Source organism: Gymnodraco acuticeps, unplaced genomic scaffold (genome assembly GCF_902827175.1).
Source record: "Gymnodraco acuticeps unplaced genomic scaffold, fGymAcu1.1, whole genome shotgun sequence".
In the NCBI taxonomy this organism is placed as follows: Eukaryota; Metazoa; Chordata; class Actinopteri; order Perciformes; family Bathydraconidae; genus Gymnodraco; species Gymnodraco acuticeps.
In genome coordinates, this window is record NW_022990014.1 from 1,600,867 (window position 1) to 1,625,047 (window position 24,181).

Sequence of the window (24,181 nt, forward strand, 5' to 3'; positions counted from 1 at the left end):
GCTGCTCGGTCCTCCGGCAAAAATAAGAGCCATGGGACGCTACTCAAGATGGCGCAGACAAATCAACTTCCGGTGAGACCGAGGACCGAGGAGCGAGGAAATGAAAATAGTCGACCTGAGACGGGGCCACAGAATCAGCACTTTTGAAACAGGGCTGAAACAGAGGGGATTATGGGACGCTACAATGGGTGATCTGCTTGGTATTTGGAGCCAAACACTTCAGAGACATGTTTTTTATATATCTGAGATCTATAATATATTGTTGAAAAATAGTTAATAGGGGACCTTTAAGTCTGGTTTCTTTTAAAGACAATTCTGGACTTGCCCAGTTTTCTATAGAAATATTGACCAATTTAGAAAACACATTGGTACAATATTTATAATGTATTTGACGTCAATCAAAAATAATCCCAACATTCAAAAGTGGCGTTACATTCATTGATAACAGATGCTTGGTTTGCCCTTTTACGACAAATTGTTGGAAAGTGTGTTTGACAATGATATGTAACTTCTTAACCCTAATAATGTTGGCCACCTCACAACAGCTTTATAAGCTAACGTTAAAATGAATTGACTTCCATGGGATCTATGATAAACCACACTCGCCATCTTCTGAGTTTTACAGTTTTATTAGAACAAGCACTATGTAGCAGCAGTGTACAGTGTTCATGGAAAGATATGTACTTTGTTAAAATTGCACTTTTGAAGGTACCCATCAGGAAATAGATTTGAAAGGAACTGAGCTGACAGTGCTTTGTGATAAATGTCAGTCCAAAACTAAACACAAACAATGAGTCTAATTGGTCAAACTAAAAACATCTTTTAGTAAGGCATCTGCAACATTCATTGGCAGGCTAAGTTGTCTAGACATGCAGGTAGAATCGTGATTAAGAGGTTTTCATGATTTCCTTTTTTTTTTTTACTACCGTCTGACTATGATGCCAAACACTATGCAAAGCTTTTCTCCTACATCCACACACAACTGCTGGGATTCAGTTTTGTTCTTAAAAAAAAATCTGTAGGAGGATAGAGAAATCAGCTTCTGCAGTCGTGACCCATCTTCTAAATGTGCCGTATTTACAGTGATCACCAAAAATGATTTGGTTAAATGTTGGAGAAGCAGAGCAGTGCACAACATCTTTTAACCTCTGCAAGCGTTTTACAGTCCCTCCTTTTTTTTCTTTCCAAGTCATCTCCCTTTAAGACTTTAGACATCACCTCTATCCTCAGTTCATGTTTTCATTCGATGAGCCTGGGTAATGTGTGGAGTTTGTTAACGGAATACCTTCTTGCCATGGGGTTTCCTATCAGTAGTGTTTGTGAGGCATTAATAAATGCATTAAGGCACAGCAAGTGAAACCGACGACAACAAATTGTATCATTGAGTGTGTGATAGAATTTAAAGCACATTTAAAAAAAAAAAAAAGAGCAAAGCAGTACTACCCTTTTGGTGTGTGATCTACAGTACCGTATGGACAGTGCACACAAGATGGATTTGCTTCACATAGTTTTCACTCTTCATATATTCACTTCTTCCTGTTGTGGCGTCACCCTAAGCGAGGGGAATCCACTTAAATAGCTCCTACACAATGTGTCGCTACTTGTGTGTGTTATAGTTTGTTCCTCTGTAACTCAAAAGGGGGACACTAGTTAAAACAATAAAGCTGCTTTGCAATAAATACACAAAATGCAAACTGGTGCTTTGCATAAACCATAGCAGTAGAGTCTCTGGGGAATCACACGCATTGAGATTCTTCCAGTGTTTTTGTTACCGTACACAACTGGTTCGGCTTTAAAATCTTAAACATTTCAGTAAATATTTATTTTGTTGACCCAAAGAAACTGTATGTTCATGGGACGGCCTGCAGGTGGCTCTGGTGTTTCAACTGTATGTTTAGTCATGGGAGTGCAAACATAATTATGTAACTTATCAAAAGAAAAATGAATTCTTATTTAATGGTTGATTAATAATGGAAGCAATTAAGTAAGAAAAACACCAAAACAGCTGCTGGTTACTTTTTTTCTTCTTTGTTTCATATCATTTTAAGTTTTTGGTTGTTAGTCAGAACGAGGATGTAAATTAAAGGCATTGCTTTGGTAAACTGTGATGGGAATTTGTAGTCTTTTTTTTCAGAAAATGAATAATTTGTTAGTTAACAACTTTTTGAACATTTAAAAATAACTGTACGACTTCTATAGTTGGATGTAGATGAGAGTCATGCCTCGTGCTGGAAATATGTATCTGTTTTCCTCATGTTTCACTGTCCAGTCTATTTATAAAGCTCAAAATCACGAGTGTCTCTGAAGGCCTCACAGTCTGTACTACACCATATTTTCTGAGACCTCTGAATGGGGAAAGTGTTTGACGTTTGTGAGTACGGTAATATAGGGTGCACCTACTATATATGGAGGGAGTTATGTGTGTATTTGTGTAACCACGTGGTTCAGAGGAGTTGGTTTCAAGTAGCAATGTTTAAAGTTAGTGTGGTGGTGAGGTGGTCCCTCTATTTACACGGACTCCATGACAGATGTGTGTTGACCTTTAAAAAAAAGAAAACATCCTTAAAGGTAGTAGTATCCTGCGTCACATGTCCAAAACACCAGAATAGGTTTTACATTTTAAAACCCACTTCTCCTCCATGATCAGCTTTGAGAGCCGGTGTTACTCCATCAATGGACGCCATACTTCTCCTCCACTGCAGATTATTTTGAATGAGTTGTTTCCCGAGAGAGAGTACTGCTATCACACAGATTCAACAGTATTAAAAAAAGGCAAAAATAAATGAAATCTGCCAATTCACATGATGATATTTCACAAAATTCTGAGTCCAAGATATTTTATAAAAATACCTTTTTTTCTACGATGATTGATACAGTAAATGCGGCTTTATGCCAGTGAAAGCTGCTCTCTAAACATGCACGTAGGTATCGTAGGTAATCAAAAGGTCTACTTCATAGATTAGTCTAACCCGAACTGCTGTCAGAAATCAAATGGCTTCGACGATAAAGCGCTTAATCGTGTGTCTTTTTAAGGCAAGGACATACTCAGAAGTCAAAGGAGCCGAGGAGAGATCTACATGGGAGTGGTACGATTGTTGCCGTGACAACTCAGCGTCCACAAGCACAATGAAGGTGATTCTTCCGGATGTTTCCAGGGATGGATGGCCGTGTGGCAGCAGGACCTCCGCAGGGTCTCTGCGCATCAGGACGTCCCTCAGCTCTGCGGCCGCTCGTCTCCCTGCACACGGACGTTTCAACATGTCTCTCTCAACATGTCCCTCTCAACATGTCTCTCTCAACATGTCCCTCTCAACATGTCCCTCTCAACATGTCTCTCTCAACATGTCCCTCTCAACATGTCTCTCTCAACATGTCCGTCTCAACATGTCTCTCTCAACATGTCTCTCTCAACATGTCCCTCTCAACACCTCATTGTGCATAGGTTACGGCTGTCGTGCCTGCGATGACGATATGACGGACGCATGTTTCTCCGTGTGCTACCATAGGTTCACCGTAGACTCCATGTTGATGAAGCCGGGGTTTTTGCGCAGCTCCCAGTACGTGTTGTTGGAGACCCACCGCTCCCTGTGGTTGGAATCAACCACTTTCCTGGAAGAGGGAGAAGGGACACATGTTAATGTAAAACTACGACAGAATAGAAGGGGCATTAAAGGTTACAAAATATGTACGGAGCCGTGGGAAGAGGGGTAATAGGAAGACTAAGAATTTCTGTAATTTAAGTCTTAATTTGATTGGAAACATAAAAAAGCATGTATATTCTATGAGATTTAAAAGGAAAATGATGACGAAACATGAAAATGTTAAGTATTCTCTTATTTATTACATTTAAAAAAGAAGGGAAAATCATAGAGAATAGACGAAATAATATGATATTTTGAATTTAATTTTATACAACTTTTTATATGAATTTTTATGTTTTAATTATATTAATATGATATTTTATTATTTTGTTAAAACATACACACATATAATATGCACAAAATAATGAGTCATTTCTATACACCGCTTGATAAATTGGATACAAATAATGAATATGTGCATTTCTGTCTTTGTGCATACACAGAGTAATACACATCTAATCTCTGTGTTTACTTGAAGAAGCGTGGCTCCATTTTGATGTTGTTCTCCTCGTTCCACTTCCTCCTGACTCTCTGCAGGTCCTCAATGCGCTGCTTATCTGAAGAGGCCATCTCCAGGTTCCCCTCCTCCAGATGCCTGCGTGACCAAACATCACATTTCAGTCAATCAGATGTAAGTGAGATGCTGTACAAGAACAGCAACAGCATGTGCATTTACAAAACCTAAATATTAACTTGGCTTCTCAAAGTTGAAAAAGCCAACTTTTAATGATAAGTAAAAGTGAGAGTATTGACACTTTATAAAGGTCATCTCTGTCTGCACTCATCAGACAAAAAGCAATATAACAAGCAGATTTTTTTGCATTTGTATTTATTTATAGAAGGACCATGCATACAAAAACATTAATCTCAGCAAAGAGAAGAGATGCAATATGCCAGATTATAGCTAATAGCTCATTTCCATCTGTGGTCCTCAGGCAGGTTGACTCATGTTGCTATCTGTTTCTGGGAAAAGAGTGGTACAGTATTTGCACTTTGTGGCAGCAGTGTATTGGGAGCAGGAGATGTGACGATGCACCTTTGATCGGGCCTGAAGCGGGCGTCTGTACGGGGCAGAGCATCCTTCAGCTCGGGGCAAAGCTCGTTCAGCTCGATGGCGAACCTGGTGAAGCCGTAGTACAGCTCATAGTCTGTGGGCATGGAGCCTGAGGAGGAGAGGAAACAATGTTAAGAAAAATCAAATCGTCTCAGTTGAGAACTTTAGTTCCGCACAACCTGTCCTCTGGAATGCATCAGGAACAACATCTTCTGATTAAAAAAATGTATGGCCAGTAAACCAGCACATACCTGGCCTCCAGACGCATTTGGCAGAAGGTGGGACACCACAGTAAAGACCCTCATGCCATTTCCCAAAAAGCCTGTGGATGACTTTCCCTTCTTGATCCATCACAAACCCTTGCACCTCATTCACATTAGAACTCCAGTAGTTTCCCTGTAACACAAACAGTGGGTTCCCTTATTACAATGCAGTGGATTTGAATCACATCCTCACAGGGACTGCTGGAGGAGTTTTACCTTAACAAAGGTGAGTTTGCAGAGGCACGCGCTGCTCTTTGTGTTTCTGATGGTGATCTCCCCGTAGTGTTCGATCCATCGTCGGCCACTGAGGATGTTGTGCACACAGGTGGTGACTTTGTTCCATTCATATTGATCTCCAAACCTAAATGAAAATACACGAGATCAGCAGATTGGCTGGTGTGCTGCAGGAATGACATAAGCCCACAAAGGTCATGAAAGGCAAGTCATGAATCTGTCATAATAGATATTTCGATAGGCAAAAGATAGCCCAAGAAGTAAACATTAGATTTAGAGATGAGAAAGATTCACATATTTTGAGACCTGTGTGCACTCAGACAACCCAAAGGGATGCCCTTAGGGTGAAAGCACTCTAAATAAAGAATTCCCCTAAAATGATATAGTTGTTTTAGGGGCTAAAACATCTTGAACTACTCCCCGTAAAATACATTGAGTAGCTTCTTTGCAAGTACTGTCTGTTCCTTAAAGCTGGCGGTGTGCAGACCTCCATCTACTGTAGTTAACTGACTATGGATAATAATGTCCCTTTTCAAAAAGTCTGAACTGTCCCTTTAAGGTCTGAGGACATCTGTGGCTTTAGGGTTAATCAGTATGCAAAGTTACCTGGGAATCATGAGGTTCACGGTCCCGATCGGCAAAACCTCCATAGACTTTCCCCAGAACTTGTTTTTCCATCTCACATCTGGAAAGGGAGAAAATGAAAAACATCACATCTTAAATATAACATACTCACTCAAATCCTTGCATTTCTTCTCAATATATAATAAAGGATAATCATTAAATGTTAAACTGGATATCAAAGAACCTAAATGAGACTGTCCCATGAGGAGACCCCTCACTAATCAGGTCCGTGCCTACCTTGCCAGAAGGTGAAATTCTTGGACTCACAGTGGCAGGCGGAGATGGGGGGGTGGTGGCTCACCTGCGAGACCAGATCAAATAAACAGTCTGACAGCTGCTGTTGTTGACATTATGCATCATGTACATTTCTACTAGTCTCCAAACACGTTTACACACTAGGAATGCATTAGAGAGCTGAAACAATTATAAATAAATAATATAATACATATTTTTGTTGATTCTCTTAAGATGTATGAATTCATCTTTTCAGATTTTTTAATCAAAAATTAAGAGAATTTTCCAATGCCAGTTTTAGAGATGTCAAGATTTTCCTTTACTTTCTGCTTATTTTGTAAATGACTCAATAATTAAAATGTTTCAGGACCTTTTTGGTTGATATCATACCTGTTCGGAGAAAAAGCAGAAGCCCTTGTCTTCCCGAATACATTCATAACTCTCCCCGAGCAGCGGGTTGAATGGCTTACTTCCTGCTCTGTAGTAGGTGGATGAGTAACCAGAGACGGCAAAAGCAGCAACGAGAACCTGCCGAGAGTCAAAACCACACAGCCATTATAAACAGGAAGGGATTACTTGCTTCATATTTAAAGGCTTTGTCAGGAATAATCCCAACATTAGCATGCATTGGGCGCTATCAAAAGGACAGAGGAGCGATACAAATAAGAGGATCCAAGGTCGACAGCTGCATCGAAGCGTAGCGACAGTCGTGACTCTGACTGGGACTTTTTCTATTGGTTGTGATGTCGATCTTTTACAGTAGATAAACAAATACAGAAAACTGCATTATGAATAGCAATGAGCAACCATCATGTTTTCCTTACCATGCGTTCAAAGGGATCCTCGGTCTCAGCAGCTTTGTCCAGCAGCTCGCTGTACTCCAGCTCCTCACACATGCGCTGCAGGGTGTTGAGCGGCTCGTTGAGCTCCACCGGCATGGACACTTTGGACAAGTCTTTGCCGATGTTGTTTCTCAAGATGTTCCAGAGGTTGATGTTGCTGGTGTCGGGGCACGGCGATGGCAGGCAGCTGCGCCGCCCGTTACGGAAGGCACTGCCAGCAAAGTCTCCATTTGCCACTGGGAAGAGGAAGAAGAGAAAGACGACCTGTTTAGAAATATACTCATTGCACATCATTAGCTATGACAGTCTCTGCTCCAGGGCTGCACAGAATATATTGTTTATGTTGTCATGGAAAATCTGTGATATTGCACAGAGGGATTTACTGTTGTGTGGCTTTGGTGAATCCAAAGTTAAACCATTCCTATCAAACCAAACTCACACAACAACACAAACAAACAGATTAACACTGCAGGGGTAGACCAGCAGGTTGAATTACTGCTCATGTTATTGGAGTCTAGTGGCTTTAAAGAGAGCATCGATTATGGCTTCATTTACGCGTCGGAAAGAGCTGTCTGACTGTAGAATAAAGCAGTGAAAATATTCATAAGTCAGCATACAGTTGAACTGAAATGCTGATTTTATAAAAAAAAGACTGATTATGGATGAGTTCCTCGTAAAACCCCACTTAAAGCATCCCAACCATGCCTTTAAATCACCCTGAAATAATATTACCACACCCAGATATTTTCCCAACCTCATCATTTTCATCATCATGAGGTAGTATATTTTACTGTGTGTTATGTGACAAAGATGGAGGAGAGCGATGCCATCCCTCTCACACAGATAGCTTTCAAAGAGGAGCCCTTGGCACAGAGCAACCCTGCAAAGTCAACTGCCTCGGCCGCGCTGATAGATGATCTTGCCAGAAGTGTCTGTGTCCGTTAGTAATGGTCATACGTGCTAATAGGGAGCACATGGATGCTTTTTGAAGGGCCAATCATGTCGCAGGATTGGACTTACTTTGTCTGGAGACGTTATCGGTCACACTGGCGTTGTCCTCGGAAATGTTATCGCTCACATCGCTGACATATGACTCATCGTCTGAGCCCTGCGAGCGGAACAGGTACAAAGCAGAGTGAGTCAGTGCAGCGGAGTACAACACCAACTCTGATCACAACAGCAGACGGTCGTAGCCCCACACACACACACACATACCATGTATACATCACTTCAGGGGACATTACATTGACTTACATGCATTTCCTGGAGACTTATCCTAACCTTAACCATAACCAACACATGCCTAACCCTAACCCTAAACCTAACCAAGTCTTCACCCTAAAATGAATGATTCCCCCTATGGGGACCTCCAATTTGTCCCCATAAGGGAGGCGAGTCCCCACACGTGACTGTGTAAACAGATTTAGGTCCCCACAAGTATAGTAATGCTAGGCCACACACACACACATACACACTGCGGTTTGCCAGTGGCTAACAAAATGCAGCAGTCGTCGGCTATCTGTCCCGCTGCAGTAATCATAAGATGAGACACTGCAGCATTTTCATATTTTTTATAGCGAACACAATGAGGCCAGTGACGCCGCCAAAGTGGAACATATTGAAGCAACTAGTTGTAGCAGCTTCTATATGCTGGTGGTGGTTTAACCAACAGTGAAACACAGGTCTAATGTGCTGCTGCTGGATGGAGAATGGGGGGAGGGGTGGGGTGCGTTGATGAATTTCCTTGTTGAGTAATCCTTCAACAAGGCTCAATGCATGCCTGGGGAGCTACAATGCTTAATGGCTCTTCAGAGACCACTTTTATTGGGAGCTGGGTGTTAGAAGGGGAGAAGGCAGTGAGTTTCAAGTGATGGTGAAAAAAGCAAGTCGCTACAAATCAAGAGGAATAGACCGAAGAGGCGTGTTATGACTCTGAGACTCAACTGAGGGATGAAGGCTTGAGGCAAATTGAAAATAAGTCCTCCCATTTGTTTGAGTTTCTATTATATGCTATCTCTGCTTTTCATGCTGCTCTCATTATTTGCTGACTAACTCCAGGTCCATCACAGTGGCGTTTTATCTCCCCAGCAGCAGGGCTAGTGTAATGCCTTCCTTCCTCTACAACCCCCCCCCCCCTCTCCTCATGGACCACACTGACGTATTTTCCTTATCACGCAGCTGTCCTCCGTTTTACCTCATTCTCCGACGAGCTGGCTGACAGAAGAACTTCCTGGGCATCAAAGAATTCGGAGACAGACTCCGACATGGAGAGTCGACTCTCATTAGAGGCCTGCTGAGTCAGAGGGATCCCAATCTGTTCTCCAGCCTGCAGGAAAAACACACATTGCGAACACACATGATGTTCACTGCCCCTTGCTGCATAATGATGACACGTTTAAGAACCGAAACAGACCTGGATAAACACCATGAGAAGACAACACAGGGTTCATTTTGCAGCATGTGTATCCTTCCCAGAGGGCAAGCTCCCATCCGTTTCTAATTAGTCATTTTTTCCATTAACCTTGATGTCAGGCTCTGCATAAAATAATGATCCTTTAAGCTTACCTGCCAGGGTGAACCGGAAAAAAACATCTATCTTTAGAGACAGAGATCAATAATGCAACTGACAAATGCATGATGCAAACACTACAGCTACCCGGGTCAGCCCTCGTAGCCGTGTTGCTTCATCAGTGTAAGAGTCAGACATGAGCTCCGTCAGTGACACACTGACCACAGCGACCTACCTCGTCAGGCGTGGAGATGATGTTCACACTGACAACTTGTTCAGTCAGGACAGACTCAGAGTGGATGCGGTTGAGTCGGGTTCGATGTTCTGCGTTTTGGGACAGGGCCTGAACAATAAAAAGTGTGGTTTACTTTCCAAATGCTTTGTGGTTTATCTGTTTTTGTTGGGCAGGGGTTTGAGGGAAGATTTAGTCGTTGATGCACTGGATGTAGATCATTTGAAAGGTTTATAATCAGGGTCTGAAATTATGTTTTCTTTTTGTATCTGCCATTTCTGATATTGATGCATAGAACACTGAATTAGTGTTATCGTACATTAGAAATGTGGAATATTGACCCTGTATTTGGCAGGGTGCAAGTACTAATTTCATTCCCTGCTTATAAGAAAAAATAATCCCACATGTTTGTTGCTGCAATTCCTCCTTTCCATTCAGGCTGTGGTGAGACCCCTTTACTAGATGAACTTCACTGTAAAAACATGGGGTCAGAACAAGCCCCAGTCCTTACAGGTCACCTGCAGATGATATGGCATCAGAAGGGTTAGCCAGTATGAAAGGATCTCTTTGTGAGTCCATGGACAGTGTGTTGTTGGTTGGATGAAGATACCACTCCTACGACTAACTCAAGACCGCTTTTATTGTCTGCCATATTTTGGAGAGTCTCTTTACGGTTGATTTGGGCAGGAGGAATGATCACAACAACAGATAAGTTTCGCGACATGCATATGGGCATGTCATTTTGTTTTAAGATGGACTTGACTTATTTTAAACAGCATTAACTGTCAAATGGAGAGCAGATGCCTATTTACACATCTGTCAGATTGGGAGCAACATTATAATTAATTTGAAGTTGTGTTTCTGTCCACCTGATGAATTAAACTCTAATACTCAGTCTATAGTAAGCTCTGTTTTAGTTTTCACCAATTCCTGAAGGTAACTGTTTAGTTGCTCAATGCTTCACTATGTCCATCAGCCAGCTGCTCCCAATGCTCGTTGTTTTGGTCAGATAGAGCACAGTGGGTTCATCAGAGTTTTGTTTTCTGAATATACCTGACCACTGCTGACCAAAACCAAGCTGAAAGGCACTAAAACAGGAATAAATATGCACTTTGAATGTAGCTTCTAGTCTTACATTTGAATACTGCGAAAACATCTGGCTCATTAGTGGCTAAACGCTTCACTCCACGTTTCACCAGCCAGCTGATAACCTTTTCTGCTCTCTTGGTGCTGAGCAAGTAGTGTACTGTGGATTTACGAGAGGTGTTTTTCACTACAAACAGCTGCCCACTGCATCCACAAAGCTTAGCACTAATAAGAGCAGAGAGAGCAAACCAAAACCAAAACAGTTGCACAACTTAAAACCCCAAAAAATGAGCATGCTATAAAGCTCAGTAGAGCTGAGGGAAAACGTGGAATCAGGCGGTGGGTTCATCTTCAAATACCAGACCTTTTATAAACAAGTAGTGATGTGATTTTATATGCACACTTTACCTAAATGTGTGTAAAGCATCAGCAGCTGAAACAACCATGAATCCTGATTATCAGCTTCCTACAGAGCTTTGCCTTAAAGACCTGACTCTCAGCCTAAAACAACATTGTGACACTAGCATCCAATTAGGAACAAAGCGGGGCAAAGCAGCAGAAACATTTGTCTAAAAATGATGTTGACTGTTAGCAGAGGAAGTCCAATTAAATGACTGGGGTAGAGAGACAGCCCTAAGGAGCCGAGTTAATGAAGCGCACAGCACATTTTTCTCTCACCAATTAATACGGGAGAGATGATTGAACTTTCACTTGCCTGCTCTCTCCTCTCCACACATCATCTTTCTCAAATGTGATTACAGTGACTGCTTGGAATGATCTGTAGTTTGAGTGTTTCCTCTGACAGCCTGTCATCGTGAGCGTGTCTAACAACATGACAACTACAAAGAGTAAACACACCCAAGACACATCGTTCAAATCATTGCAGTAATTTCCCTGTGATGTCTTGATCACTCTGGGTAATTACAAGTTAAAACAGCATCATACTTAGCATTAGGAAGGGGAAGTATTTCTTACAAACAGCTCAGTTGAACTACCCTTAATAAATAGTGGAGGGACAGAGGCATTATGGGTAATGGTAGTGGGCGGCTCATTACCTGTGACAGAGATTTCCTGAGAGAATTGATCTGGGCCGACTGGTCCGTCTGCTCCTGGTCACACAGAATCTGTTTGATCTTTTCTTTCTCGATGGCCACCGTGTTGAAGGCCGACTTCAGCAGCGAGTGGACTGCAGAGAGAGGGATGGAAGGAAGATTTGTTCACAATCCCCGCATGAATGACATTGTACATGCATTTCCTTTTGCAGAGAGTTCTGAAACAATTCAAATGTTTGATTACAAAAATCCTGTGCCACGTAGCTTCTGTGTTGTGTAAGAGTTTTCTAGGTTATTTAAATTAATCTTTAAAGTGTCTTAACATAAGTGATTGTCTTGCTTTATAAATAAAACATACTTTTATAATAAGCATAGCTATATTTAATTTACTCAATAACGCATTGTGTTAAAATAATTAACTTCAAGCAGTAAAACGACCTGGGACTTAATTTAAAACGTATGTGATTGTCACAGAAGTAATTATTTTTATAAGAGAAGCAAAGCAAAAACTACTGTACTGTATGAACATTTGACTCAGGTTGTTAGAAAAGAGAAAAATGCCTTAAGATTTACATATGAAAAGAAACCACCGGGACATTTCTCACTGATAACGTATTGCCTGTCTACCTTTCTGGGCGATGGTGCAGAATTCCTCCTGAAGTTTGATGTAGTCACTGGCAGACTCTACGCTGTCCGTCAGCCGGGAGGCAGGGGCTTGAAAGTCCACCAGCTCGGCACACAGGTTGGGGTTGGAGGAGTGGAGGCGGACGGGGGACATACTGGCAGACAGAGGGACCTGGAAACAGGCACAGAGGACGGCTGTCAATCAGCTGAGAGGCACAGTAATGTGTTGTGTGTCTGACAGATCTGGGAAGAGCAAGGACCCTGGTCCTATAAGGCACAGTCAAATGATACTAATTATTCTGTCCAAGTATCTGCATGTCAAGAGAGAGGAGTGTCAGGCTTTTCTCATAACGGTCCTAAACATGCAGGAAAATACCAAAATAAATGTCCTGCTTCCTCATAATTCTGTAACTACTGCGCTACTGTATAAAGAATCCGGGTCATGAAGGTCATTAGATATCAAAAACGAATAAATGAAAAAGAAGATGGACGTGCTGTTCGAAACTAAAGATGGGACAGAAGCTGCATTCCTTTGGTTTTTTAATCCAGATGTCTTTGACCTGCTAAATCTAGAACTATCTAGAAATCTATAGATTATTGAGAAGCTTTTGAATTCTGTGAGGGCAAATCTGTTCATTAAAGGACAATCTCTTTTATAATTGGTTGATTAAATAAAAAAGCAACAGTGTATAAAAGAACATTTAGTCTTTTTGTGAAGCATAGATTAATATATTAGGCAGAATAAAGCACAATTTGCAGAGATGGAAAAATCATTACTCAGGCCACGGTGCACCACAATAATGAGAGCCTGTTGCTGTGTGGACTGATTAAAGAACAAAAAAAGATTAAGAAAAATAGGCTGAAAATGCTGGATTGTGTAGGTGTGATGCAACAGCCTCCCCTCTCGAAAATGGTAAAAAGAGCAGGAAAAAGAGTGGGAGTACATTTTACATTTGACTCTTTCCCAATAACACTTTAACTGGACATACAGGCACATACAGGAATTAAATCCCTGACAGTTACATAACCCTTACCTAACCCTAACCCCAAAAGTGACTGCGTGTGTGTGTGTGTGTGTGTGTGTGTGTCTTATGAGGCAGAACTGTAAATCTGAGAGGTACCTGAAGCTGGAATTTGGCGTCTTTGCCGACACTTTTTGTTCTCCATCTTCTGTTCAAGCGCTTTTCTTTCTTTGACAATTCTACACAATTGGTCTTTGTGGCACACGTGGATCAAAATATGCAAAATGTGGTTAATAGGACAAACAAGTCACAAATAAAACACAAGCCCACACACAAATTGATTGCAGTGAAATGGCAAAATCAAGACTGCATTCCCACAGATGAGTTGCAAAACAAAACACTGAGGTAGATGGAATGTGTGTTAAAAATAAAAAGTTTCAGCCAAAATGTATAGTTAATAAAAATGTAAAAGATGATCAGTTAGAGATGCACTAGTATACTAAAAGTGTTCCCCTGATTTTGCATGTGTGCATGCATGTCTCTATGTATTTGTTTTTTTACCTGCATTTCTGTGAAGTTGGGTGCTGACTGTGTCCTTTGAAGAATCTCCAAACTCTGCAGGAGCCGGCTCAGTTCGGTCAGGTTGGACTGGCATCGCGAGAGCTCTGAAAATAAAATTCACACCCACACACACATGTACAAACACAGTGTTATGTGTCATGAAATGGTCATGAATCCTCTTCGTATGGTTCAGAGAAGAGTCTACCATAAGGCCTGAGGAATGTTATATCTTTTGTGGCAGGTCTTCTTTATTGTTATTTAAAGTTAAAAAAAAATTAAATACATTCCAATTACAGAATAGACACAATGTACAATGTTTCTTCTCCAACATAACCCCAACCCTAATTTAGCATTTCTATATCATTCATTCATCAAACAGAATCAATTCTACATCTTAAAATAAATACATTTAAAGTGACAGAAGTGAGACACTAAAACAAATTGAAAAAAGGAAAATAAAACAATAATTAATAACGGATTAATTGTCAAAATGTCAAAATGTTTTTAATATACAGTAGATCCCAGCATGAGGAAGAAGATGACACCCACCCTCTGAGCACTTGTCCATCTCCTCTGACTCCTGCAGCCAAGCAACCACCTTGCTCTGGCCGTTGCTGTAGGAGGCCGGTAGGCTGCTGTTGCTGCTCGGGGCAACCGGCTGCCACGGCAAGCTGCTCGGCTTGGCCTGCTGAGAGGCGACATGGGGACAGACACTCAGATCACTGTACACCTACGAACTGGTTAGGAGTGGTTCAACTGGTTTGAATCATACGTTAGTTACTTATAGGCTCTGACAATGTGGAAAAAGGAATGTTCTGGATTCTTGAGTTAGAGAATCTCTGAATAAGAGAGAGAATTATCCGTCAAAATGATGGATTTAAATTCCTTGTATGGTCAGATTTAGAATAAATCATCACATGAGAGAATCTAGCAGCAGCATATTAAGCACACTTCTAGTAATTTAATTTCCTTTCAAGTGACTCAATTTCAGGGTAGATCATTGCTATTAAAATGGTTCTCTTTTACCATCCTATATGAAGGATCTGTGCTGTTGACCTACTCACTTCACCTACCTGCAGCAGCCATAGTAGATAACTAGAAAATGATAAACCCTTTGACATACAGCAGGGTTAAGAAGAAAATAATGACAGATATAATGGGCTGTATTATCATCTATTAAGAGCATGTTGAAAGCTTCCTTTATAAGGATTTATTTTTATTTGCAAGAGATCTTGATAGTCCTCCCTCCAAGAACTAATTCTGACTCTAGGATTGGAGTCTCTTATTTAGCTTTTCTTCAGGGAGACATCATCAGGCTGAATCCAGATCCTACTGATCACCTCTAATGGCCGCACCGAGATACACTCCCAGGAGATCCTCTCATTTACCTCACGTTCAGACATGCCAGCAAAGACTAGGGGTTTACACTAAGTGGAGTCTGGATAAAACAACCAGGTTCATTATCCTAATGAAGAGTGTAGAATTACCTTTCCAATCAAGGTTACTGCATTAGGCAGATATCAGTCTACACAGCCCCAGCCCTTAGTCTAGCAGGGTCCTTGTTGTGACAGCAATTTGGAACATGTTGTAGATCATTTATGTAAAACAGTGACATTTAAACCGAAGAAATTGCATGTTTTGTATAAAACCTAAATGTAGACATGTTGGGGGTCATTGAAAGGACAACATTGGCTGTTATGTCTTCCTGTCACTACTGTGAATGTTCAGTGAGTTGAACTTCCTCTCTTCTGGTAATTTGGTTCACTATCGCAGTTTATAATAAAACAGAACTAGGCAGTCTCTCCTTCCACATGACATACCCTTTTTGAATAATTGCACTTTGCTCAGAGCTCAGAGAAACTGCTTTTAAGCTCGATACTCAGGAGGAGTATGAACTAAAAGTACAAGTTTGCTGATCGTATGCCTCGCCAATCGGATGCAGTTTTCATCCATGTCGGCTCCAAATACAATCACTTCATAATTATCACAGCTATCCTGGATAAAGGCCAACAACTTGAGTCCAAATCTAAGTTTGTGCCACATTTTTACGAGAAGTCCTAGTCACATTTTTGGCCCAGATGATTAATTGATTAGTTGAGGAAATAATCCTACAGTTAATTGTTGGGAGGTCTCACCTTGGCTTCGCGTACCACACTGGAGGTCGGTTGGGGGGACTCCATGGCAGCGGGTGGGGGAGGAAACGTCCGCATGGTGGCCTCTCGGGGAGATCGCACAATCTCGTTCTGTCGGTAAAGCCGGTGATGACGCAACTTGGAAACCCAAGCATCAAAGATGTCTTGAGATTTGACCTGGAGAGGAAGACAGCTTGAATCTCTGCTCGGATGACCTCCTGTTTATCTTTATTGACAGGACAGTATTGACTCAGTGTTACCTTCAGGTGATAGATGTGCTCCTCCGTGTCCAGGTCGATGCGTCGGGCTCTCTTCTTGATGGACATGACTGAGAGGCCGACGTCAATGCTGCCATGAAGCTTGCCTTTTTGGATCTAAAACGGGCAAAGACACACATTTTTCTTTTGTGTGTTTACTCAGTTAGTCAAATAATTAGTACATTTTGTACAAAAGGGATTTCCAGCAATTACCAAATACCTCAACACTAATAAGTCTGAAGAAAACTCAAAGATCCTCCCTGCTGTAGATCACTTGTATTCACTTCATCAATGTTTGACTCTTCAGATAAATTCAATACAAAATTCAAAAGGCTTATAAAAAAGAAACCTTAAATGATTCAATTGATTATTTGATCAACAGAAACGTTGATGACAACATTTTTGATAATCAAAAAATTGTCGACATTAAGGGCTTAATGTAAGAGCAGTGTCTCAGGTCATTCGAAATATATATATACAGTATATATATATACTATAATTTCATTAAACCAAAAAAACAATGTAAATTCAAACGTAGGATAACTTGAAATACTTAAATGTAAGTACAAATATGATTATACATTGCTGTTATGACAATTAAGTAGAAATGCCAATCATTCACAGATTCTGCCCAACGAGCTGTAAAGACGTAATGCGTAGCACTCTCTTATACATATATAATATTGAAATCATACGTTATGGTTGAGTTATATTGTTGGTTGAACCAAATATTCAAGGGTGTCTTTCATTTGGACATGGATTTAGGATTTTCTCTTTGCTGGTTTCCTCTTTATTGGATAGTTTTAATAGGTAGACAGGAAACAAGGGGAGGAAAAAGGTCCAAGGGTTTCTAAACACTAAAACATTGTAAATAAAGTCAAACAGCAGTTTGTGTGATGCTTTGGTTTCTTCAGTTGTGTGTTGTATTTTCATTCTGTCAGTAAAATTGTACATTAAATGCAAAGTGACATGGTTTTCTGAAAACACTGTGAACATCGTGACCGTGTTGCAGATGTTTCTGCTGACTCATTGCCGAGCTGATGTCAGGCCAGGCTGCCCTGCCCAAGGGTAATAGTCAGGGTTACTTACATCAATAGGGGTCTTGGAGTACTTCAGGATACCATTGTCCAGAACAAAAAAACGCTGCAGAGAATATAAGCACAAAAACAACGTGTTAAATAACAGGAAGGGCAATCATAGAAAATAGATCACATCGTACTTGTTGTTGTGGATTCAATATAAAGTCATCTAAAATGTATTTTCTCCCGATTAGCTGTAGGCTCTGTGTGTTCTGTGGTGTTGTTAGTACAAATATGCTGACGACAGGAACTGGTTTCCACTGTTAAGTGTTTTGCGAAAACAACAGTTACGCTGATTCTGAAACTTCAAAAGGAAACAAGGCTTGCGGAAGAGGCCCAGAGCACGAAGCGAGGGGCATGAAAAGGGGAATCTATTTCTTACTAGACAGCAAACTGCTTAACATTCAAGGAGCGCCTGTGTGTGAAAGTGTTTTTCCATCAACAAAAGCTTTTGTGTCTGGCTGTGCCTGAGGATCTTACCTTGTGCCAGCCTTTCAGGGGCCATTTCCGCTTCTTTAACATGAACCCCTCGTGTTTATCGGGCCTCTGGACGTTGCTCTGGCCGATTTTCAGCCCCTCAATGATTTCCCAGCTGTCTGCCTCCTAGAAAAAAAGAAAAAAGAACAATACTATTTTATAAATAATGAACTCACTCCTCTGGAATAAGAAAAGAGGTGATACACTTGCTGGTACAAAAGGAAAAATACCCCTGTCAGGCCCACAGAGTGAAAAAGGCAAATCACAGGAATACACTTAAAACGTATTCTTCTTCCACTAAACTACAAATTCTAAAAGAGACTGCCCGTTTCAGATTCCCCCTGCTCTCTCAGTATTTCCACTCCATTAGCTTTCCCCTGACTGGGCTCTTCCTGGTGGGTCTGTAAATCAAAGTGATGTTTGTGGAGCAGAGAGACAGCAAAGTCAGGCAGGGACAGGTGAAACACACGTTGTCCCGGTGGTGGGGGTCATGATCCATTCAGAGTCTTTAGAAGTTATTTTGTGTAAAAGTTTGATATTTTATTAATTGTCAGGCTTACTGTTACTGTACCCTTTTCTTCCACTTCCTTTTTTAACAGGGCTGCCCCATCATTATCAATTATTCAACTTATTGCTTGTCAAGCTTATTGCTTATTTTATGTTATCCATTCACTATCAATTTCGTTTTTTCAATCTTCGATAACAAATAAAATGGTATTATATTCATTTGCTATAAATACGTGTTTGTATGGTCAATCAGCTACAAATCGCTTTTTTTCCATTGGTATTCATTTGCTAATAATCTTCTCTTGAATGGTCTTAGTTGAATATCATGTTTTGTATTGTGTTCAGTTTTGACAAAAACGTATGGAACACATATTACAGGACAGTCCAAAGAGGGAAACTAAATCAATTATAGAGTGGTAAACTCTTAAAAAATAACCATTTTGATTTCCTTCCCCCTCAAACTTTCCTTTTGATTTTTGCTTATTTGATTGATATTTTTTTCAGTGGCTTTACGCAAAGCATGATTGCAAGGCATGTAACTCGATATAGCTGTGTTCAACGTGACACTTCAGAAAGCAACCGTGGTATTGATGTAGAATCAAGAGTATAAAATAAACTAATGGTCAGAAAGTGTTGTTGTGAACAGCGTCAACATTGATATGACATGACATGTAGTCCTCCATTCTCTGGCAGTTATCCATCAGATTAAGTAGGATATTAATGAACTGGAATGCATCATAATGTAATATTGGTGAAGTAGGTCAGATATTTAATTTTAGACTTGAATCAGCCTCTGAGGCAAAACCCACAAGTTAACACGAAAGAAGCATCTCCAGAAAACCAGATGAAACCCTGTGGCTCTTCACTGCTCGGTGCGATGCTGCGATCTTCAAGACAGCTCGTTGGGTGGCACCCGACCTTGTCTCGCAGGACGTTTAACAAAAGGAGACAACAGCTTGTTTAAATTAATGGCCGGGCGAACATATCTGCTTGGTAATGAGGTCATGTTTCTCCGGCAAGGATGGCCCCTCCCTCTCTGAGTGTCCCTGTGCTACTGAGGAGGTGAAGGAGTTCAACTGCATTTGCAAAATGTACATCACCATTCAAAGCAATCATATCATAAACGGTAGCTCATTATGACCAAAGCAAAAAGGTCATTACCCGTTGAACGACTCAACTGTACTGTATAATGTAAGCGATTACTGCTTCCACGCTGCAGTGTTGAGACCATAACAGCCCAACACGTGACGAGCACCCCCACTAAGAGGCAATAACAAGCAGCAATCTAACAGAAACCCTTATTTCAACACATTTCCTGTGTGTTACCGGTGGCATTACAAACAGACTTTCAAATGACTCTAAATTGATAAATCAATACTGCACTAAATAAAGAATGGCCGCCACTATTGCCATTCAATGCACTTTCCCGGGCATTGCTTTAAGAGCCAAACCATTACAGACATCAATCAACAAAATCTTCAGGAAGAGCAGTCAAGCTCCCGTTAAATGACAAAGTATATGCCAACTATCGGTTTATATGGAAATTGCCGCTACAGTCGGAGGGTTTGCTTTTGTTATTTGACCCTGAAAAAGGAACTCAATTGAGCTAAAGTGATTTCCTGCACTCCACTCCGTTCATTGATCTCGCTGCAGAATGATTTAAATCTGAATGGTGAGTTTCCCACTTTAATGAAGGATGTTGTGTCAGACTCCGTAAGAGGCTGTCTGCCTTTCTACGTCAACATTTCAAAAGGTTAGCCCCATGAGCTTGTTGTTTAATATTTTGATACGTTTTTTTTGCCTTTCTCTCTTCTTTTCCAAGTCTTTAAAAAGACTCATATCAGAGTTACAATAGTTGCCAGAACTAGGGCTGAACAATATATCCATATTATACAGATATCATGATATGAGGCTAGATACTGTAGAACATTTTGGTTATTGTGATATCGCAATTGGCATTTGTGACTTTCATGGTTTTGAAGGCTGCATGAGAACATTTAGATTTACTTTTTGAACTTTCCAGACTTTTCTATTATCTGCCCCAACCAACTTAGTCATTATATCCACATCTTACAAAGAAAATATTTTGTGAAAGCCCCAATTGTCAACCCTACAATATCAATATCATGTTTTTCGCTAAAATATTGTAGAATTTGATGTTATTCATTTTACCCAGGCGGGCGAGAATAGCAAAATAATATGTTAGATCCCAATCATCAACTGAATCATTCTGTGTGGGTCTCGTGGTGTCTGCCATCTGCAGTGACTCTGTAGCACAGTGGACTCTTTAATGCTGCAATGAATCACAGCATTACAGTTAAGGTCTCCCTTTGCAGGAGAAAGGACAAACACTCCTTGGGGACACCTTAGGCTAAATCAGGACTATAAATATCAGTACAGCCCACTTCTGATGAAGTCTAGGTCCTTTTATACAACTGACTCTCTGAAAGATATGGATCTACATGCAGAGAAACAATGTATTCTGCTTCTGACTGCTGATATACTGTGTGAAGAGCTGCACTTCATGAACTCAACATAATCACCAAGTTATTTCAGTCTAATTCTGTTTTACTTTTTTATGTTAGTGTCCTCAGAAGGCAATAAAAGATAATGATCTAATAACAGAGTGATCTAATAATGAAACAGATGAATGTTTAGTCTTTCATCTTGTTAACTCGAGATGCCAAGTTTAAAACAAAACTATCTCGGGATAATTAGGTGTTGATAGCGCCATATTTTCTTCTTGACTTAGCAAAATAAATATCTCGCTTTTTTTCTCAAAATAACAAGTTTTTCCATGATCTTATGAAAAAAACCTATTGTTTTTTAAAGATATGTACAGTGTTGTCAGTAGAGCTGCAACAATTTGGCAGAAAATGAATATAGGCAACGATTTTGATAATCTACTAATGTTCTGGTGACTAAGTTTTAACAAAAAGGTTTATTAAATGTGAGGATTTGTTGGGATATGTTTACTTTAGGTCTCTTACTGTTGGTCAAACAACAAGAGACATTGGAATCTGGAGAAGTGTAAAGACTGTTTCTCACAGTTTTCTGACATGTCATGGAGGAAAAGATGTATTAAGTAATCAAGAAAGTAATCAGTCGATATATTGATGGCTTAAAACAACAGTTAGTTGTAGCCCTGATTGCAAAAAAGCAACTTTGTTAGCTAAACAATTAAGTTGTGATTTCAACATCACAGAAGTATAAAACTATTGTAACTTCATCTGTTCTTAGCTTCCTCCCCAGGCGAGACTCAGACGAGACTCACTCATCTACAGTTTTATATAAGGCTGAAACAGCATCTTCAGTTTCAGCAACAACTAACCGCGACACAGACATTAAGTACATACTCTATGAAGAACCCTTGATGACCTTTCAATGGCTCTCTATAAAGCAACCACGAGCAGCCATTATTATTAACTATATTTTTGTTAAATAAAGCTGACTCTCTCAATCTGACAGTCTGCTTTAGTATATCAGGAGGACTGTTTGACTCTAGTTCAATTATAAACAAATGCAGATCTTGGAAAAACTGTCCTCCATTATTACTTTACAATTTAAAAATATAAATAATTACAAATGATTTAAAACTTGAATGTCTCGTCCGACAGCTACATTTTAAACCATTCACTTCAAATCTATTTAGTGACGTCTGTGATTGTCTGTTTCTGCATGCACTTTGTTTATGTCTGGCTATTTCCTTGCAGGTATTTGCATTTCTGTCTGGTGCTGCTTTCTTTTATTTCCCTCTGCTGTATCAGGTCCCTCTTGGGAGAGAGTCTCTCCTAAATGAGATTACCTGATCAAATAAAATGTATATAGGCTATGAGGGTGGATAGTGGATGGGTGGGGTGAGGGATAGCAGCTAAAGGTATAATCTATGAATGTTTAAAGGGATGTAGGTCCTAATATTCTCTTATTGCTTAGGTTGACCCTCACTCATCTTAAAGGTCCCCTATTATACTGTTTTTCATCAATATATTATAGATCTCAGATATATACAAACATGTAGGGATGGGTATCATCTGAAATGTATTGATTCCGGTTCTTATCGATTCCCCGTTTTGATTCCAAAATTATAAAAGAAAGAGGTCAAACGTTTAGATAACAAAAATATCTTTATTCTTTTAAGCTTTAACTGACATTTTTACAAATAAAAAAAATACATGCAATACAAATGTATTACACAATAGCTGTGCATTATTTTAACTGAGCTATGCTCAAAAGAAAAAGACAAGGCACCAGGGGTGCACATAACTTTTTTGCCCTGGTTCTCAAAGGAGCACCTGGAGATGTTGCTTGGTGCTCATCCTTAAAATGAAATAAACCGTAACTTTTGAGGGGTCTTGACTTTATTTGCCAGACACACGGCACTGAACACACATGCAGAGGTGAACACAGAACACACATAAAGAGGTGAACACAAGACAACATTAGCACGACCAGTTATCCTACAAACTGTCATCACTACCCTCCTGACTGTTCTCCTCACTGTCTTCCTCTCTGTCAGACATGGTAGCTGATGATGTAGGCCTACTTCTTTCTCTCTGGTTGAGTCTGCGATTAGCTGCTTGCATCCACAGCTGGTTTTGGGTCGAAAGTCTCTGTTGTCATCTTAGACAAGTGGATGTAATCAAATAAGTATGTGAACATAACCAATAACCTACCATAGCCAATAACAAATGAATGTAACTTATTTTATTTATGTTGTTCATTCATATCTTATTTTACCTTAACATTTATTTATTTATGCATTTTTTTTTATCTCTCCAGTTTTAAAGGATATTTTTGGTTACTGTCCTATAGTATACATTGGAATGATTTCAAACCTGTTTATCCCAATAATTATAAAGGAGTGCCTTGGAAATATGTGTTTACATAAATTGTGATCAAAACGTTTGAACTTAGACTAAAGTGAACTATCTAAACACTCAGAGTCCTTTACCTCACTGAGCTGTAGTATCAGCCTCTCAGTCTGACTGGAGAGGACTCTCCCTCCACAATATTGTAGAAACATATTTTTCTTATATCCGTTAAAGCAGCTAGCACCAGATTCTAATAACAACAGCGCCGGTACCGGTGCACCCTCGCTCACTCGCATTTTGGCTGTGAGCTGCGGGCGCCAGATAAGCCAACATCCCCCATTTTCATCACTTACAGCGCCCATCGTACAGGGCAAATGAAACGTGTAACCGGGGTGAAAAGGGTGTACATTTACTTAATTGTGAATATTGTTACATCAAGGCCGAAAATTAGGATGAGCCCCAACGGTCAAAATGTTTGTTTCCCTCCCAGAGCTGCCAGCGCAGCGCCTCCACAGATCTGGCGCCCTAGGCGAACATCTATTACGCCAGCGCTACGGGCCGGCCCTGAGTTCATATCATAGGTTCATATGCAACTCGCAAATATATTTCTCTCTCTCTCTCTTCTCTTTTCTCTCTTCTCTCTTCTCTCTCTCCCTCTCCCTCTCTCTCTCTCAATGTTGGTACGCAAATGCGCCTTTTTTCAAATGACACGGTGCTCTTTATTTGGCGGAGGTGCGCATGCGCACCAGTTATGTGCAGCCCTGCAAGGCACAGTGTAATGCCTGTGGCAAGTTGCCACAGGCATTACACTGTGCCTTGTCTTTTTCTTTTTTTAGTGTAGTGGAGCCTCACAGAGCGTTTACTGCGATCCATCTTTGGTGTTATGAAGTGACTGAGCTCGTGAACTGTCTACGGGAGGGCGGGGGGAGCCTCGCTGCGGGGAAACTGTGGACCTCTGCCGCCTGTCAGCGCAACTTACAGTACATGATGCCGTTTAAAA

The 24,181-nt window shown here is 40.5% G+C and overlaps 1 protein-coding gene across 3 annotated transcripts in view; it reads right to left on the reverse strand.

Moving 5' to 3' along the window:
- Window positions 1-613: 613 nt before the first annotated feature.
- The window catches only part of osbpl6 (oxysterol binding protein-like 6), a 50,498-nt gene continuing 26,930 nt past the window's right edge, over window positions 614-24,181 (reverse strand). Inside the window, exons 3-23 of one of the 3 annotated variants that reach the window (XM_034213339.1) lie at window positions 17,867-17,989; window positions 17,397-17,450; window positions 16,311-16,424; window positions 16,054-16,227; window positions 14,468-14,606; window positions 13,919-14,022; window positions 13,517-13,609; window positions 12,399-12,567; window positions 11,775-11,905; window positions 9,637-9,744; window positions 9,087-9,218; window positions 7,913-8,000; window positions 6,875-7,128; window positions 6,441-6,578; window positions 6,054-6,117; window positions 5,799-5,877; window positions 5,175-5,319; window positions 4,947-5,091; window positions 4,678-4,804; window positions 4,114-4,236; window positions 614-3,609 (exon numbers count right to left, since the gene is read on the reverse strand). In XM_034213339.1, coding sequence (XP_034069230.1) covers window positions 3,498-3,609; window positions 4,114-4,236; window positions 4,678-4,804; window positions 4,947-5,091; window positions 5,175-5,319; window positions 5,799-5,877; window positions 6,054-6,117; window positions 6,441-6,578; window positions 6,875-7,128; window positions 7,913-8,000; window positions 9,087-9,218; window positions 9,637-9,744; window positions 11,775-11,905; window positions 12,399-12,567; window positions 13,517-13,609; window positions 13,919-14,022; window positions 14,468-14,606; window positions 16,054-16,227; window positions 16,311-16,424; window positions 17,397-17,450; window positions 17,867-17,989 — 2,616 coding nt within the window. In that variant the 3' untranslated portion in view covers window positions 614-3,497. The remainder of the gene's footprint in view (window positions 3,610-4,113; window positions 4,237-4,677; window positions 4,805-4,946; window positions 5,092-5,174; window positions 5,320-5,798; window positions 5,878-6,053; window positions 6,118-6,440; window positions 6,579-6,874; window positions 7,129-7,912; window positions 8,001-9,086; window positions 9,219-9,636; window positions 9,745-11,774; window positions 11,906-12,398; window positions 12,568-13,516; window positions 13,610-13,918; window positions 14,023-14,467; window positions 14,607-16,053; window positions 16,228-16,310; window positions 16,425-17,396; window positions 17,451-17,866; window positions 17,990-24,181) is intronic. The other 2 variants (XM_034213340.1, XM_034213341.1) reach the window with 2 other exon arrangements.